This window comes from Silurus aristotelis, assembly GCF_946808225.1.
Source record: "Silurus aristotelis genome assembly, chromosome: 22".
Taxonomy (NCBI): domain Eukaryota; kingdom Metazoa; phylum Chordata; class Actinopteri; order Siluriformes; family Siluridae; genus Silurus; species Silurus aristotelis.
This window is the reverse complement of record NC_139595.1, coordinates 6,291,251-6,311,267: the sequence shown is the minus strand read 5'-3', so window position 1 is coordinate 6,311,267 and position 20,017 is coordinate 6,291,251. Positions and strand designations below refer to the sequence as shown.

Genomic DNA, 20,017 nt, shown 5'->3' with positions numbered 1-20,017 from the left:
ACGGGTGGTTCAGAGCGTGGTCACGCAGAGGCGTTCCCAAAGCATTGTTGACGCAAAATCTTATCTATGTTATGTAACCAAGGTTGCATAAGTAACCTAGAGATCTTATCGCAGAAGATAAAGAATTCATGTGAAAGCTTTGATTTCCTTTTGGAGCACATTTACTAATCTCTAGACCATGTCCTCATACACTCGGTCATGACCCAATCCTGGACCATAAGAAGAGTTGTTACTTGGTCTCATGAACATTTTGGGAAAAATATCTATCTATCTATCTATCTATCTATCTATCTATCTATCTATCTATCTATCTATCTGTCTGTCTGTCTGTCTGTCTGTCTGTCTGTCTGTCTGTCTGTCTGTCTGTCTGTCTGTTAAATATATATATATATATATATATATATATATATATATATATATATATATATATATATACACACCTATCAGCTGGTCCGCAATAATATTATCAACAGGAAACTTGTCTGTGGTGCACCAAAGGTTCGAAACCAAAGGTTTTTTTTCTACAGGCACTTTATTGGGTTCAGCAGGATCACACTTTTATTAAGTGTATATTGTACTATGTAGTGCACCGTGAATAGGGATTCAGCATTTTGCATTAGACTGGAAAAAAAAACCCAGATTTTTCAAGAATAATAAACTGTATTATAATGCATTCATTCATTCATCTTTAGTAACCTTCTCATTCGATGTATGAGGCAGGAATACACTGTGAATGGCTGCCAGTTGATTTTATTTTTATTTAAGAAAGCAACATGTTTTCCCCTTTCTGTGGTGTGTGTGTGCTCTGAACAGTACACTGCTAGTGTCTATTGTGTATCAAATGATCATCTCATTTATATTCAAAAAGTTCTAACAATGCCATTTTTTAAGTAATTTTTCGATCTGCACGTTGAAAAACAACAGCCTTTTCTCTCTCTCTCTCTCTCTCTCTCTCTCTCTCTCTCTCTCTCTCTCTCACACACACACAGACACACACACAAACATTCACCCCCCCTTTTACGGAAAGCAGAGAAAATTGACAATCTTGGCAAGAGTCCCTGCTATTTTATTGATCACACTTTGTGCACCGAGAAGTCGTCTTTCCTCATATTCTCCGCTCTCGTCCCTCTCGTATATTTAACAAAAGCAGGCAGGGTTGTGAAATCCCAGGCTCCAGTCACACTCACTCCTCTAATGACTTTTTAATTTACTGTCTAATGGTAATGCACTTGGCAGGGCCAGGATGTGGCCTACACACACTTCTTCACTCAATAATGCAATCGCTTTAGTCAAAATGAAATCCCACAACAGCCATCACAGAGCAAGAAAAAGAGAGAGAGCGCAATAGAGAGAGAGAAAGAGAGAGGAGGAAAAAATGTGGGATAGAGAAAAGGCGAAGGAGGAGGTGGGGTAGAATGGGGTGGGGTGCGATGTAGAGAAAGTGAGTTTGTGAGATGAAGCGAAGAAGTGCAAAAGCAAGAGAGGCTTCGGGCAAGAGAGAGAGAGAGAGAGAGAGAGAGAGAGAGAGAGAGAGAGAGAGAGAGAGAGAGAGGGAGAGAGAGAGAGAGAGAAAGAGAGAGAATGAGAATGAGTCAGTCATTCACAGAGTGAGAAAAAACATGAGCAAAAGGAATAAGATCACTTAGGTCAAGGCTAATATCCAGAATGAAACCACATATAAAAACAGTGTGAGTGAGAAAAGGAGTGTGTATGTGTGAGAGAGAGACAGGAAGCTAAAAAGAGAGAGAGAGAGAGAGAGAGAGAGAGAGAGAGAGAGAGAGAGAGAGAGAGAGAGAGAGAGAGAGAGAGAGAGAGAGAGAGAGAGAGAGAGCACAAGAGAGAAAAAGTGAATATAAGAAGCATCAGAACAGAAGCACTTAAGTGTAGGCTAACATCAGTGAACGCAAAAGGTATATAAAAGAGACAGAGGACGAGATTAGCTGAAGAAAGAGGTAATAGATTTGGGCATACCTCCACGACTCTCGCTGTCAGCTGGTTTAACCTGAATAGGCCGTGTCATCTGCAAGAGAGAGAGAGAGACAGAGAGAGAGAGAGAGAGAGACAGAGAGAGAGAGCGAGAAAGGAAAGGTTAATCTTTGAGTGGAAAAATATAGCACCAAACTTTAGAACAGCGCTTGCACATGCAAACATATATACATACATACATACATACATTTTATATATATATATATTTTTTCATTCCGACTTGTCCCTTCCCCTATCCTTCCATTAGTTTGTTCCGCTAATGCGTGCACGTGTCCTGATTGTAGCCCTTGATTAAATAGCTTTATTTTATATCCTGGTGTCTTTCTCCATGCAATATCTTGCCAAGTGTTTCATGCAGTTCCAAGCATTATTTCCTTAGTTATTGCTTCCTGTTCTCCGACTCTTACTGCTGTCACTGGTTATGTGTATGGATTTCACTGTGAAGTTGCATGCATGTGTTCATAACTGTGATTTTCTTCTTCATCACATCATCCTTCATCACTTCATTTTCACATACAGTATCTTATACAGTCGTTGGGATGAAATGTGTATATTGTTCGCAGAGATCCTGACACTGGGAGAAAATCTAGAGTTGATTTTTTGGAATGTAATGGTATCTACTATACATATTATGAGAATATAAAATATAAAATGGCTTTATACAAAATAATCTTAATTTAAAATGAAACCCCCCCAAAAAACAAGAGTTTACACACATTCTTTTGTAGTCATGTAAAATAAAACTGCATAAAAAATATAATACAAAGGTTTTGTGAAACAAACCAGTATCTGCCACATATAGTGAATAGCACTAAAATGACCAATCATACAGCTTTTTACTGACGCTTTTAACTTGTCATGTGACCCACAGCCAATGGTTCAGGGGTGTGAAAACAGGCATGATAGCTGAATTATGTTCAAGAGCTCTGTAAGGTGATGCGCAGTAAAATGACATACTTATTGTGCTATTTGTTGCTTCTTTTATAGACAAAGAACTCACAAATCCTTTATTTGGAACAACAATATAAAACCTAAAATCTAATTTTCCTTTGTTAGGTCATGTCCTTGAGTTAATTTCAGCTAACTATATCGTACGCACGTCCCGTGGGCTCACCACCTGCAGGAGGGACCGTAAAGGACAGTGCTGTGAGGATTGGGCAGCAGTCGAAGGCGGGGGCCTGCTTAGACTGCTGCCCCCGCGACCCGGATTACGGATAAGCGGGAGAAAATGAATGAATGAATGAATGAATATCGTACGCAAAAGTTCAATAATCTTTGTCAATAATTGTAGTACTTTTGGGTTAGATCAAACAAATGAGCAAAGAGAGATGAGCACAAACTATAGACTTGTCAATCAAGGCATTATCTGCACCTTTAGCTCCTTAAGTATTGTTAAAATACCCACAATACGGTATCGCTGCTTAAGCTAAATCTTTCTCTGCTAGCAGTGATTTATTTTAGCGGTGATGATAAGAGGACCAATCATCCTCTAGGACTAACTGCAAACTGGTAGTTCAAACATGTTTGTTTCGAAAAACACTCACTTAATAAGCCAATCAAATTGAACAGATTAGCTGTGTGTTGTTTATCTTTAGGGAATAAAGTAGCCAGATCTATAGAATGGGTATAGTAATATCTTTTTTTAAGTATCTTTAGAATTACATGATTATTTTGGGCCTAGAAAGACCTTTAAACATTATATACAGCACCAATATTTGTAAAAACTCCCAGGACACACTGACTACTAAACCAGACATTGCTTAAAATTTTTATTATATATGTTATCTATTTGTTTAAAGATGGAGGTGGTAGCTTGGTGATTAAGGCATTGGTCTTTGGATCAGAAAGTCATGATTTCAAATCCGAGCCACGCCAACCTTTCCTGGGCCCCCTGTGCAAGACCTTAAACCCCACAGCTGCTCAGTTGTATAAATGAGATAAATGTAAGTAGCTCTGGATAACAGCGTCTGCTAAATGCCATAACTATTGAGATATTGTATAATATTTTGAGAGGTATTTAGGGCTAAAATAGTTAATAGCTTGTAGTGAAAAAGAAAATAGCAGACTTGTGTGTACTCATCTCTTGTGTGGAGATATAGCTACACTGGATAGTGCTTGAAACTAAGCGAAACACAAGACAGTCCCCCGCGCCGTGTTTCCATCGACGACGACTACTACTCCATCATTTTCTCTCTCCAATTACCTCCTGTTTGATCGCTCTCCTGCTTTTCTTTGTCATTTTTGGTGGATGATTTCTTTTCTCCCCTCACACTAGGTTGTTTTTTGGTGCGCACACAGGCATGAAGTCACCCTTTATATCAAGAATAAGGAGTGTGTGCCGTGAAGCGGAGCGCGAGAGGAGAGAACTCATGGAAGACGCATTTGCATTTGTTTACACTCCGATGTGGCGGAGGAGATGGATTTGGGTACGAGACGACTCGCTTCTCGCACATTTAATGCCTGATGAGGATTTTTTATTATATTTTTTAAATCTTACTCGAATCGAGTCGAATGTAATATTCTAATTGGTGGTGTGCAGGTGGGATTCGATTCATTGGAGTCCTCACGTGTGTAAGAGGGGAAATTGCATTGCCTGTTTTGCCGAATGCAACAACAGGAGCGTAAGCGTGCAAACGAGAAATAGAGATGAAATAGAAGGGAGACAAGAGGGAGAACGGAGGGAACAGCGGGTGAGATCCGCACTCGCCCGTAGCGCCATTGCGATGATGAAATGCTTCCCTGTAGTGAGCTGTCACGGTTCATGCCGCACAAGCACAACAGGAAGCGGCGGCTACGATGGGCTGCTACAGGAAGTTAGCAGAGGCGCTAACTGGAGCGTAGAGCCCGTGTCTAACAGACACCCCCGCTCACCACCCCCACTACGCACATCCAAACATGTCTAAATACACGCTTTAGGCTTTCAGATACAACCTATGGTGCAGCTGGGACTGTTTGCAAAAGCATCTTTTTCAGCATGGTATCCTTTAGGAAAGCAGGGAACACACCGGCGCAGCTCACATTGCCTATTCATTCCAAACACACTATCAGTTGATAAGACTGAACATCTAGGGAGCCAAACTAGAGCTTTTCAAATAGGGGTACTGAGCAAAAGAAAGAAGAAATTTGATTCGCTTTTGCATTATGCTTTCGAAAGCATGACTGCTTTCCAGATTGATCGATCTAACCACCATGTACACACAGTGCTCAAATAGCTAAATGGATACTCCAAGGGCATCATTACTTTTAGATAATAGCATCATTGCTATTAGATAATATGTTAATTCCCTCAAAACTAATTAGATGTATTTGTATGTACATATAACCCAGAAATCTCAGGATGCAACCTGATTGTGGTTCAGATTGTGACGCAAGTCCATTCAACCTTAGCTCAGGAAACACTTTTTTAATGCTGCCTGAAAGTCAAGATTGTGTCTGGTTATTCAAAAAGCATAAACATCTGTCTGTTCTCGAAAATTGGTCACCAAAGTTCCTTTGAGATTAAGGGAATTAAAATGCAACTCAAAACCGTGATTGATTTTCGATGCATCAGGCACTTTTTCCTTAAAACAATTGGAAACAACTGAGGAAGCAAGGTGGCGAGTGCCATGGGCAGATTTGCATATTAAAGCAATCCTCTCATCAGAGTTTAATCGGGGCACCCGAAAACACAAGACTTACCCAGACAATGCTCACGAAACAACCATACCGAAATAGAATCCTATGTGTTCGTGTCTTGCTGCTACGTGCAAGCACTTATATGACTATCTTAAGATCAATCTCTGCTGCAGAAGCATCAGAAGTACACAACTGACCAGAATCACTAAATACACACTCCTCCTCTGCACTCCAATTCTCTACAAGTGACATTTTCCAAGTTTAGCTGGGGTAAATACCAAAGTGCCCAAGGTTATGTTGGAGCGGTGTGGTAAAATATTATTTTAGCAAAACAGCTTATATTAAAAGGTCTTTCACTGTCAGGGATATGAAACAATCTGAGCCACGGTGAATATCCAATTGGCTGGTTTGAAATGCACCACAAAACTGGGGATCTCCGGTACATGGTTCAAATCAAACCCACGCTTATTTAAACATCGTCCCAGTGTCCTACATTTTATTGTAATACACTTCACGTATCGTAGCTCAGAGCACAGGATCACCCATGGTATTATGCTCAGAGCAAAGACATATAGGGGACTTGCTCAAGGCCCCAACAGTCTCAGGATGCTGTGGGCTGAACTCTCAGTCTACCAAGCGGCAGCCTACAGGCTTAAACGGTATGTCATTGCTTTCCACTATCCCTATCAGTCCCCAGACAGAAAAAAAGCTCCAGGCCAAATTTAGTAGAGGGGCAGCTCTGTCAATGAAAAGTGTATTGTGGTTTAGTTGTAGGGAGACAAATAAACGATTTTAAAATTAACAAAAACAAAAGTAAACCAGGTGTAAGCTCTACTCTGGAACACAGCTTCATCAAAATTAAGATCTGATGGTCCTATATGGGTTATTTCTTTGCCATCATTCTATTGATATATGTAGAATAGATAAAGGTCAACACTGGCTCAATACTCAACTGCCCTTAGGGTCCGAAGCCAGATCCATAACTAAATGCATGTCTGATTGTAAGCCAAGGTGTAAAGCCAGTGTACATAATCTGAAGGTTGAAAACAGACACTTAAGAACCACTGGTGTTTATTAAATAACCCTGGAGAAAAGCATCACAAGGTAAATACTACATCCACATTTTAAATAACACTGAATGTACCTTGCTAAAAGACCAATGATTTATGAATAGCATATCTGTGTATTATCTTATGATCCTCTCTATTTATACAGTATGTGACATTATACAATGGGCGTTCAATTCAAACCGGAACTTTTAATTTTACAGATATAAAAATGGATGCTAGCATGGCGGTGCTACACACAGTAGAAAGTGGCTAGTGTGTGCTATTACTGATAGGCGGAGCATTTGTGCACATAATTCAGTCAAGAGACTGTTAATAAAGTTGGCAAACAACATTGCATGAAACAGTGTGTGGTGATAAAGTTTCTTGTGAACAAAGGCGTAAAACGCGCGGATATCTACAGAAGACTTCAAACACAGTACGGTGATGAGACACTCAGTATGACATTTGAATGGTGTAAATGTTTCACAGTTGGCCGTACATCCGTCAGTGGTAAATCAATTCAATTAATTTTTATTTGAAAAGCCCTTTTTTTTTTTACAGTTGACATTGTCTCAAACAGCTTTACACAGATAATGCGCTAATAAAGAATGAATAAGATTTTTCTTTATAAATGTTAATTTTTTCCTAATGAGCAATCCGGTGGCGATTGTGGCAGGATAAAACTCCACGATCCCGGTCGTGGTGGTTCCCAGCCCACACTAACCATTCCTGTGAACATTCAAAGTGTGGAACGCCAGATCATGGACAACTGACGAGTTCCTCAAAGGTCAGAATTTTAGCACTGGTGACGGAGTGAAGCAGGCTGTCCTAAGGTGGGTCAGGCGTACTTACTAATCTTTCTATGCCGAATCTTTACAGGCGTTAGTTAAACGCTGGGAAAGGTGTATAAATGTAGCAGGGAAGTATGTCGAAAAATAACCACTGCTTGAAATTTGTTCCTTTATTTTATAAACTCCTGGTTTGACTCAAACGCCCTTCGTACATAGTGTATGCCAACAAAATACCCATGTCTGCTTATGTAATCACAAACAACACATTGCTGTATTTGAATCATCCTTCTTAGAATTTTTTTTTAAACTACTATAAGATCAAATGCATTTATAATCCACTGCACATATTAGACCATGCCTCTTAGAGATTGTCTCTTTGTATGTGGTTGTGTAGGTGTATGTTTTCCGATTTAACTTAATCCTATGCTAAAAATTTATTTCTTTACTATAAATAAGAATGGAACAGTTACATTTCTAAGCTGAAAGTATTTTTTAATTCAATTACACATTACACACAGATGCTACACAGCACTTGACAAAGTATTTATCTGAATACTTTGCATGTACATAGATAATTAAACCTGCAGTATATCCACTAGGGTAAAGGATAGGGGTGTAATATTCCTGATCAGCGCTTGGATATCGTCCTTTGATTGCGCATGTATCACTGCCTACACCGTTTAAGTTGGTATGATGCCCTAAACGACTGCTAGAAATGTGTGGGAGTCATCCAGCATATGCACAGCTAAAAAGCAAGTGAAATAGAATTCAATCGAAACAAGTATGAGCTTACTCCCTAAATAAACAGTAGTTTGGAAACAAGTGACAATTTACTTTGGACCTAGGCTACATCAGAGCTTAAGCTAAACTGGTGAAACTGCTAAATCCAGCTATTAGTGTTGAATCAGGTGTCTTGGAGCAAGAAAATCCCCAAACTGTGCTGAGATCTGGAGCTGTACAACACATCTACTTTTATTCCACAATGGACAGGCCATAAGGACCTGAGTGTGTAGTGTCTCGGCTACAGTTTGTAACACACGTTTCAAGATAATCGGGAAGATAATAAGGCTGTCATAATGACAAATTAGCCACCTGCCGGAAGACACAAATTTATGCACAAAACACATAAATCTTTACAAGCTGCACGCTTCCTCTAATGTGTCTTGCATTCCACTCATGGCTATTTGTTGTAACTAATGATAGAACGCAGACTTCATTTGTGGAGAGGAAAAAAAAACAATAGCACATTTCTTTATGGCTTCCCTCTCTGAAATCTTTCAGCATTCACGTAGTAGTGTGCACAAAGTCGCACATATTGTTTCTGTATACAGAGAGCTGTATGATGAGGATGGATTGCAGGTCCTGCGTGGGCCGTTTTATAGCTCGGGGTGTCCTTGGAGCACTGACCCATAATGCTCAGCGTGGGCAATGGGAAATCAAGGTCCTGTTCCTGATTTACACACCTCCAACAGCCGGGGCAGGATGATAACCAATTAGAAATTCCCTGCAGCTAGAAGTTTCAAAGCACACACTTATACACACATACACATGCAGGATGCATTACGTACGTTTTCTAAGCCAGAGAGCTTTCGGTTACATTCACACTGTATGCTATACTGTATGTTTTGCGCGTAGTGAGGTTGTGTGTTTGCTTCTGGAAAAAAAGAGAAGCTGGTTCTAGGATACATTACTAAACATTTGACAATGGTGTCACATTCTTTGCAATACTAATGGTCTATGCTCCATTTTCGAGGTGATATTTAAAGAAATATTTATAGTCATTGTTAAACGTTATCAAAGATTAAATTCTTCACCTAATAGGAACTTAATAATGATAGTTGATTCTCACTGCTGATGTAAACGACTAGTGAACTAGTGAAAACAAAGTTGGAAGTCAAAAATGTCTAAGAATTTCTAGGAAATACATAGTTGTAGAAAAATAGTAAATAAAATGATACCTAGCACCTTGTAGCGTGTCAAGCTAAAGTTTTTAACCTAGCCTCATACTGTTAGGAGCACAGCAATGCTACAATGCTAGCTTCTGGGTTCAATGTCCTTCAGCTTCTACCCAATTGTTCCTTGTGGGTACAAGCTAATTGAGTTATCAAAAAGAAAAAAACAACCTTTTTATCTTCATTAAAACAAATTTAGAAATATTGTTTAAAAAAGCTAAGGTAGTAGTGCTGAGAACTTTTTTTTACCCTCAAAATGTAAGGTACTTTGCTGAACAAAAGAAATGCACACAAAATGCTAACTTTATAAAATATAAAAAAAACTCCTTCAAAAGATGGAAAGGCCATTCAGTTTTTGTCTAATGTCACAAACCCAAACTGTCTAGAAAATAAATAGTAGTGAATAGAAATTCTAAAAGTTTGAGGCCCAAGTATCATTCTTTTGCATTTAATCAGAAATCTACCACAGAAGCTTTAGTAAGAACCTTAAAGTCTTTATTCAAGAGTGTCTTTAGGAGTGGGTAGTATTTATGAGTGGGAAAGATTAGACAAGAATGATAAGACAAGAATGTCTGCAGAAACAGGAGAGATTGATTGGGAATGTCCTGTAGAAGCCGAAGGGTTTGGCCAATACTGTCTAGAGACACTGGAACGATTGGCCAAAAAGTGTCTGCAGAAGGCAGAGGCATTGTCCAAAAATGTCTACATAAGCAGAAGAGATTGGTTAAGAATGTCAGTAGAATCAAAAGAGATTGGTCAAGAATGCCTGCAGAAGGGATTGGTCAAGACTGTTAACAAAGGCATAAAGAATTTGTCAAGAATGTCTCTCGAAGCAGAAGGGATTGATCAAAAATATTTCATGCAAGCTGGAGGGATTATTCAAGAATGTCTGCAGAAGCAGAATAGATTGGTCAAAGCTGTCTACATAAGCAGGAAAGATTGGTCAAGAGTGTCTGCAGAAGCAGGTGGGATTAGTGAAGAATGTTTCCAAAAACAGAGGTACCTGGTCAAGGATGTCTAAGAGAATAGGTAGGATTGGTCAAATCGACCTGCAGGAGTGGGCAAGTCTAAAGAGGAAATAGAGATTGGTCAAGGGTGTTTTAGGATTTAGAAAGGATGAATCAAAGGTGTCTGGGGAATCAGGAGAAATTAGTGTCTGGATGATTAGGTAAGACTGGTCAAGAGTATCTTCAGGAATTAATCAAGAGTGTCTGAACAGTGACCATACCAGTTTCATGCTAAATTAAAAAGTTCTCATTACTTCAATGTATTGTTCCATCACAAAAATGACAATCCTACTGTTCAGATCATGTACATTACTATATTGCTCTGGTCGGACATGAGCATATCCATGACTGCAGAAGATAAACGATGAAGCCCAGCTTCGAAAGGTCAACCATTCACTCGTGGCCTTGTGCGGCCTACAGCCTCTGCTTGTTCCATGCGGCGCCACTAAGTAGAATTAATGGTTGTATTGATCGCTCTGCCCACAACTCAAATTAAACGAAGCAGTGCAAGCTTTTTTTTGGAGCCAGTGCCTGAGCGCATGGGGATCACAGACCTCACATACCCACTCACAGCCTGTGAAACCCAGTTACACAATCACAGCATTCACATGACTCTACCCAGTCTTCTTATTTAGACCCCATTAAAGCTGTGATTGATTAATGAACAAGATTGTTATGGCATAATGCCAGTTCATTTTGATTTTTTGTAAAGGCTTGGGCATGTGTCAGAGATCTAAGCATGTGGTGGTGAAAGGACCCATTCGATACCCAGCAGCAAATGACAGCCTTAAACAAATACACAGGGATTGAGCTGTCATGCTTCAAATAGTGTGTTTGGCCATTATTGACCAGTAGAAAAGGTTATTTAAACTCTGTGAAGTGGCCACCCGCTGTATGTCGACAATCCTTTGAATCCTATCTAATTCAATTTCAGATTTGTTTGCTGTATGATTAATGTGAAGCAGTGCCTTGGGGGGTGAGGGGGGGCACTCTTTTTGTCTGTTTAAAGTAAAAGAAAAACAAAACAAAACAAAAGTGTCAACATTGCATTTCTATACACCAGGCCACACACACCACAGCAACACTGAGCTAATGAGCACCGAAAGGGAGAAATTATAAAAGAAATGGAAGATACAAATAAAAGAGAAAAAGCAGCGGTGGGAGCCAAGCAGAAGAAGTAAAAAGGAGAGAGAGAGTAAAGCAATGACACAGTTCTGAAGGTGAAAGACTTTGTCCATTTTAATGCCAGACTCTCATATTCACGTTCGGGTCCCTGGTGGAGTAGTGGTTGGTCTGCGGCGCCTTCGCTGTGGGTTCGATTCCCTGGCCGAGAAACCGACCCCAGCCAGCAGGGTTGCAAAAAGCAGTGAACTTCCAGTGTCAATCCCAAGGCTGAATGAATTGCGGCAGATTGCGTCAGAAATGGCATCCAATGTAAAAAAAACCTGGGCCAAATCGCATGTGTGTGTCGATCGGGATGGTTTGCTTAGCTGCAGCCAAGGAAAAGAAAGCTTATATTCATGTTTACACATTCATGAGATTTGGCATTAAAAATGTCTGTATAGCAGATCAAAGAATATCTAGAGAAGCCACATTCCTGTAAACCAAGTATTTTTCTCTCAGAATTCAGAGCTATTCCTCATTTCTTGCTATTAAACTAAATTTTGCAGGTATGTGAATAAATCTGGGATATTGTAATAGTGTAAAATAAATGTTTATTCAATGGGAGAATGTAAATGTCACAGCGGGAAATTGTTTTTGCTTGGAAAAAGTCAGACTTGAATAAGAGACATGACTTTTAAAACTCCAATAGGGAAAGGCTAACCCAAGAGATGAACTCTTGAGTTTGCTAACAGAGAGTGGACTATGCATACATTCACATTTACTTTTAATCTAGTTGGCAATTTATATCTTTAACAGAAAGTCGAAGGTAAAAGCCACAGAATGTCGACAGAAATAACATAAAATAGAGGATGACACGTGGCTATGTATGTGGACGGCCATTTGATTCTTGAATATTTCTTGTTGAACACCTTTCATTTCATATAAGATGATTTTTATTCGATTGTATTTATATACAACAGATTCAATGGGTTTTGCAAAGACCACGCACTCTTATATTTACATGTATTGATCTGGCAGGCACTTTTAATCCAAAGCAGGTTATAATTGAGCTTGATGACTTACTGACTGTCCTGGGATTTGAACATACAAGCCTTCCAAGCAGTAGCTCAGAAGCTTAACCACTGACCTACCACTATTCCAGAGGCTCTACTTACAAATGTTTTATTGTCCATTAGTGCTTCAGCTTAGCCAGTGTCTCGTGTAAAAAAAGACAATTAGGGTTTCTATCTATCTATCTATCTATCTATCTATCTATCTATCTATCTATCTATCTATCTATCTATCTATCTATCTATCTATCTATCTATCTATCTATCTATCTATATGCTTCAAAAAAATCCATCTTTAATATTTATTATCTATAAGGGTCAGGGTGGACCCAGTGCCAAATCCTGGGAACATTGTAAGAGGCCTTTAGAAGGTCACCATCCATAGGTACACTGTAGAGGCTATTTTACTATTACAAATTCACCTACCAGAATTTAAACAAAGAAAATAAAAGCGCATTTTAGATCAAAGTCGGCAATCAGGAAGTTGTCAGGACATGGTGCTAAAACAGCTAGAAGATCATTCAAAGAGTTCAAACACAGAATAAGGCAGAGTAACAAGGTCATGGTGGTTGGCAAGACTTTGCAAAGAATTAATTTTCTTTTGTATAATCATGTTGCAATGATTTAGGAAGTAAACCAGAGGTGAAATAGCAAAGGTTGCATTAGCATTACAGGAAGAATGTTACTCTAATCCTATTCTATGAGTATCTTTTGGTAAAGTCTGTTTTATGAATAGGAAATTACTAATACAGTATGGCTCATATCTGGCAGAATCTGAACCTAAACCATAAAGTAGATTTTATACATGACCATAAACAAGTAAGGGAAATATATAAATTTTTTATACTCAAGGATGATTACTAGAAGCCTGTTTGGTTGTTGGTGAAAAATCAGCTTATTGGGTCTAACTTTATTTGATTGATTGATTTATTTCAATCATACACATTGGATAAGATCATAGTAAAGTCTGAAAATGCTCAAACTGAGTTCTTATTTTTTTTAAATTGTGACAAGTTACATGCATCTTTTAAAGTAAACTAAAAAGCAGTGGTTATTGTAATATAAGAGATGGAATGGTGGGGGTAGTGTGTTTATTTAGGCCAAAAACTACAGTGTCTTCTCTGTAGACTTTCTTCTGACATCTCTCTCTCTTTCTTTCTCTCTCAGGGTTTGGGCATGTGTGTTTGCATTAAAACTGCGGCAGCTGTCAAGGAGGATTACAGTCTGCTGGATGGGCCTGGTGCAGATATGACAGGCCTGATGGGGAAAGGACGTGTCTAATTCGGGCCAGATGAGTATGACAGCATCGGGTTGAGGATGGCAGGGTTACATACACACACACACACACGTGACACACATACACAGAAGCCAGCGAGTGTGTGTGTGTACAGTATGGAAGGGGTTGGGGGGCACAGCAAATGATTCTCTCCCAAACGAACCCTTGTTTACGAGCAATGTTGTTTACGCTAAGCCTCATGAAGCCTTTGATGTAAAATTGCATTGTGGAGGGGGAACACTTCAGCTAACAACTTTGGTGTGAAAACAGGCGAGCGGAGCAGACACGCTTCCCACTTAAATGTTAGCCTGATTGGCGCCACGTAGGAGTGTGACAAACAGCAAATGCCAGTGTCACGCTCTTTGCACTTATGGCTTCCTGTCAGCCAGGAAACGCATCATAAATGCACGCCAGGTGAGGTGTAATCTGAGTTCCAGCGGCACCTGCCACACTCTGAGTGTCCGACCATCAGAATTAATGAGGTCAGGACCACATGACCGGCAACTCTCATTTATATGTAAATGACGGAGCCGATGCTGCTGCAGTCCTCCCCTCCATCCTCAATCCTTCTCTACTTAAAGTCCTGCTCGCAGAGACACTACTTCATGCAAACATGCAGCTAACATATGCCGTTGTGTTCAGTCTTGCTAGTTCTTGCTACTCTATGCAATATAGTGATAAGTCAAATCAACATGATGAATAGATAACTCAATGATCTTCATCCCTTTCTGCAAAAAAAATACTGTACTTTCCTCACTGAAAGTAAACATTGGTGTATTTTTTTTTTCAGACTGAAATAAACTGCATGTTGTTTGCAAAAATGTCTATACAAATACAAAAATCAGTCATGTACTTAGTATAAATCAAAATATGCATAAGCTAATGAGCAAGTACGCAAAAATAAATAAATGAATAAATAAATAAATAAATATATATATAAATATATATTAGGGCTGTCAAAAAAAATGTGTTATAATGTGTTAATGCAAATTATTTTTAACAGCATTAATTGTATTTTTCCATTTTTTCACAATATAAATGAATAATTATTATTTCAATATAATTAAAGCCTTCAACATAACACACATTAATTCACAATGTACTATACTTAGATATAATTTTGATAAATTAAATAATTTATAACACTGTAATTGTTTTCAAACATTCACAAGAGTATTTTGTCTTCATGCTCTATGTTGAGTCTGGCTTTACTAATAATGAACATACATTTGCATAAAGCATTTCCATTTTTGCCTATGTTAATAAGCGTAAAAACTTTAAAAGTATTAATTTGAGGTACAGATAAAGTTCACAATTGAACTTACTTTAATCTTTTGACAGTGTTTACATGTGTGTATATATATATATATATATATATATATATATATATATATATATATATATATATATATATATATATATATATATATATATATATATATATATATATATATTAAGGCTGTCAATCAGAATGGAATATGTACATTGTATACACCCCTGTACAAAAGTTACACACAGTGTATATCCAGATGTTATATAAATATGAGGATAATCTAGGATATACATTAAATTCACAATTATATATGGATATAATTATCAGGAGATAATACGGAATGTACAGAGTGGAGCTATTCTATATTTGTCGTAACTACATTATGATTACTGGAATTAGTAAAGCACCAGGGAGCCATCAGTGTCTTATAGGTGTAGTGTGGTAGTCAGAAATCAGTAAATGATGACAACTTAATGTTTTAATGATGTTAACGTAAATATTAACACATTTTTTACTAGTTTAATATGAGTCTAATGAAAAACTAATTTCAAGACAATTGGGAACTAAAATCAAACAATTTAGAGAATATGTTTGCGGGTGACTCACAGACTCCAGCAAGCCACCAGAGACCACTGGTATAGACTGTAACACAAGGAAGATGAGAAAGTGCTCCATTGCATGACTGCTCTTCTGCACAAAAAACCTTTTATGCCAATTCGAAGCACTATGTGTTTTTAACGGAAACATTTGGGAAGCATAAGTATCCCATAACCATGATTTTGTCCATCTCTAATATTAGCTAGGCATTAAAATGTAATGGTGTGAAAAACAATTAAATGTTCTTCCCCATGATGCACACAAAACTATAAAAGGTCCATCCAAGCCATCCAATATGAATTAACTGCTGAATATTTAATGCAGGGTTGGTTTAAAAATAAATAAATATTTACAATGCAAAAACAGCCAGACCCCTGCTTTACAGTTACTAGGAACTAGAATCACTAGAGAACAGTCTATAGGAATAACCATTGGCTTCCCAGCACTGTTTTTTTTTTTTTTTTGTGTGAGTGTTTCGGCATCAGAAAATGCTTTCAGTGTTCGGTTGAGTTTAAAATGCTTTTAACGTCGGATCGGTCAGGGACTGGGCCGTTTACTCGGCTGACCCCTGGTCTGCAGGAAGCTGTTTTCTTCTCTTCTTCATCAGAACTGTTAAAATGTGTCCCCAAGGCTGAGCCGATGCGAGGAGAAGGTGTATGTCTGTAAAAGTATACGTGCCTGTGTGTATAGGTCATATCGATTTTGGATACTGGTGAACAGTGTTAGTGATCTCGGCAGAGTTTGTAAGCGTTATGTAGGAGGGAGGGCAGAGAGACGCAGAGAGCCAGGAGTTCAGAGGAATAGGCGCTCGGCTCCTGCTCTAATCTGCTCCTACTTGTTTTTTTCAGAGAACTCGGTGTGCTCGGTTTAAAGCGATCACAAGGACTTCATCTGTGTGGTATTACATTATGAAACAGTATAAAGTGCAACATAGATTTTGAACAGACAAATCGTGCTTTGGAACAAATTGATCCGAAGATGAAAGATTAGAAAGCAAAGTTGAACAATAATCACGAAGAACAAGAGTCATACTACTTTACAAATAAATATTTGATAAATATTTTTTTTTTTATTACTAAATCAGACCTGAAAAACAAAAGAGAAAAACTGAAAAGAATAGAAGAGAAAAGCACAAAAAAACATAACATGGGAAGAGAAAAACAAAAAAGAGAAGAGAAAAACTAAAGGAGGGGGAAAAAGAAGAAATGTGAAGTCAACTGAAGTGAAGAGAAAACAAAAAAAAGTGATGCGGGTCAACAGAAAAGAGAAGAGAAGAGAAGAGAAGAGAAGAGAAGAGAAGAGAAGAGAAGAGAAGAGAAGAGAAGAGAAGAGAAGAGAAGAGAAGAGAAAAAAAACAGCAAAAAACTAAAGTGAAGAGAAAAGAACAGAAAAGAAGGAAAACTGAAAAGAAGAGAAAAGCACAAAGAACATAATATAAAACAGAAGAGAAAACAAAAAAAAAAGGAGAAAAGAAGATAAGTTAATAGAAGAGATGAGAAGAGAAGTAAAGAGAACAGAACAGATAAAGAGAAGAGGAAAATGGAAAAGACAAGAAGAAAAAGCACACAGAGCAAAATGTAACATAAAGCAAAGAGAAAAACAAAAAAGAGAAAAGAGATGAAGAGAAGAGAAGAGAAGAGAAGAGAAGAGAAACAAGACCTTATACAATACACTCCATGTTCTTTCTTACTGCTCCTCACAGTATAATCCGCAGCCTGACACGCAGTAACTAACAACCCTGAACCCTACAATTAAACCTGCACAGTTATATAGTAACATAAAAGATAAAAGCAGCTTTGTTCCTCTACAATTCCCTACAATACGGGCCAACAGCCGCCAAGAGCAGTATCATTTCCTGTTGATTTGGTCTTCTGTAATTATGCACCGGCAGAATGGGTTGAGCGCACGAGCAGAATTATAGAGAAGCAGCTCTTAGTGTAATTATCAGCTGGTGTTGGTGGTGTTAATGTGGGGAGGGTGAGAGTTGTGTGGTAAGAGGGGGTGGTCTCAGTGTCGTCTCTCTGACTGTAACTAGTTCTCCAGAAAAGGAGGTTCTGTTGTGTTGTGTTGTGTTGTGTTGTGTTGTGTTGTGTTGTGTTGTGTTGTGTTGTGTTGTGTTGTGCTGTGCTGTGTTGTGCTGTGCTGTGTTGCTGTGGCTACTGCGGGAAGACTATAAATATGAATGAAAATCGAATGGAACGTAATGAAAGCTATGAGGTATTCGGCTAGGTTGTTTTGTTGTGTAAATAAACATAGATTAATGGAGATGGATGAAGGGATGGTGAAGGGGATGGATGAGAGGCTCTGTAAAATGCTATCCAGAAATGCTAACACACACACACAGTCTCAGACACGCACACACACAGCTGTCATGTTCAATAAGCACGGCCATGAGCAGATCAAAATGAGAGAATGAGAGTAAGAAAGAGAGAGACTAACAACACATAGCACATGGCTGTTTAAAATGCCCTGCACGTCCACTATAAACTTCGCTATATACTACACACTACACACACTTTTCCAAAATTGGCATGTACGTTACATCATCTTGTCAGTTAGGCTCACTTAGAGGAAGTGGTAGTTTCAAGGAAGGTTGTGAGTTCAATTCCCAGCACCACCAAACTGCCCAGCCTGAGCTCTTGACCAAGGCCCTTAACCCTCAACTGCTCAGTTGGATAAGCGTGTCTGCCAATCGTGTAAATGTAAATGTAGATGCAGTTACCTCGGAATTACCTCAGACTGCTTCGTTATTGTGCTGAGGAGTTTCACACTTGCTTTGACCCAGAATCTTGGTGGTGAAAGCCGAAAAATGATGCAACGAAGCAGCAAAGACAGGATTCAAGGCATTAAAAAAAATTATTTCGCCTACATTTAGAAAAAAAGCAGGACAAAAAATATATAAATTGTATCCTAAAGTATGTAATTAAACTCTTTTGTTCAGAAAAGATTGAAATGCAATTATTACTTGAGGTAAAATGTTAAATCAACCTTTGTGATGCCAGGCATAACTTGACTGTCGACATATTTAGCATTTGTGTAAATTTGTAAATACAGAAAGTGTAAATACAGTCCACACAAATAGCATAAAGAGATAATCTTTTGTATTTTTTTTTTTACAGTATCGGCTAAGACATCAGCGCTAGTTTTAGATTAAAATAGAAGTTAACTTAGTAATGACAGATTTTAAAGTATTTTTGTAGCCAGTTAGTATTACTTGCTGTTGTTGATTAGAATTTACAGGAATGATGTACATCAACAGTACAGACAAAACTAGCAAAAATAGCTTCCAATAGCAAGTAAAAGACGTGCTATTTAACAATTAAATGAAATTACTGAGAAGAAATATATGTATTAATCTGTTTTTACATTTATTTATAAAATAGAAAACTAATAGCATAATATTTATAATACTATAGTCATCTCCAAGGTAGCAAACTGATGTTAGTCCAACATCTATTTTGGGTCACTATGTTGGCCCTCCCTAGACATAGCTGGACTAGTGTTGGAAATGGCACTCTTTTTATAAAAAGCCTGCCAAAGCTGACCCAATGCTGGCCTGATATTAGCAAAGCTACCCTTTTTATAACAACCCTGTTAATGTTGCGGCGAAAGTTAGCGAAGGTTGATTTTTCATAACGTCCCAACGTTTTAATATGACACTTCAGAGTGGCAATGGGGAGAAAAAGAGACCAGGAATGAGGGAAAAGAGGAAAATCAAGAGGAGGGATCATATTTTTTAAGTGTGCAATTCTAATATTTAGAATTATATGTAGGTATAACTCTATTGACTGACTGTAAGTGACATGTATAAAGAGTTAGGGCCCTTCAGAAACTCTCAAAAGTTACTATCAGCTCGGACAACATGAAATCAGGTCGATCAAGTCCCCTGTAATTATTCAGGGTAAGGTCTCAATGAGACGTCCAGATATAAAATTCAGATTTTCAAGGCTGAGTCAGCGCAGAGCACCAAAATAACAGTGTGAATTATTCGCTAGTATTGACCCAGATGTCTGAGCTGTTACTGCTTCTGAGGAATAAGTGTCTTTGATAAAGCAGATTAGCATCGATGAATCTCCGAGAATGTGCCAGTTATAAGAGGAAATTAACAAACGGTGCTTTTAAAAGAGTTCAGACTTCCAACTCATTTCAGAAGCTATTACACAAATCAGACCTCAATCTGTAATGTTCGGGTTCAAAACTCATTCAACTCTTAATATCAGTAAAGGACAAAAACAATGAAGTGGAAAGAAAAAAATAAGATTCACATGTCACCTCAACGCCGATTACCTGACAAGTG

General features: G+C 38.3%; 1 protein-coding gene across 1 annotated transcript in view; it reads right to left on the bottom strand.

Moving 5' to 3' along the window:
- LOC310717166 (CUGBP Elav-like family member 5) overlaps positions 1-20,017 on the bottom strand; it is a 213,348-nt gene that overhangs the window by 108,165 nt on the left and 85,166 nt on the right. The window contains exon 3 of the mRNA XM_083524879.1: positions 1,972-2,020. Within this exon, the coding sequence (XP_083381005.1) occupies positions 1,972-2,020 (49 nt within the window). The remainder of the gene's footprint in view (positions 1-1,971; positions 2,021-20,017) is intronic.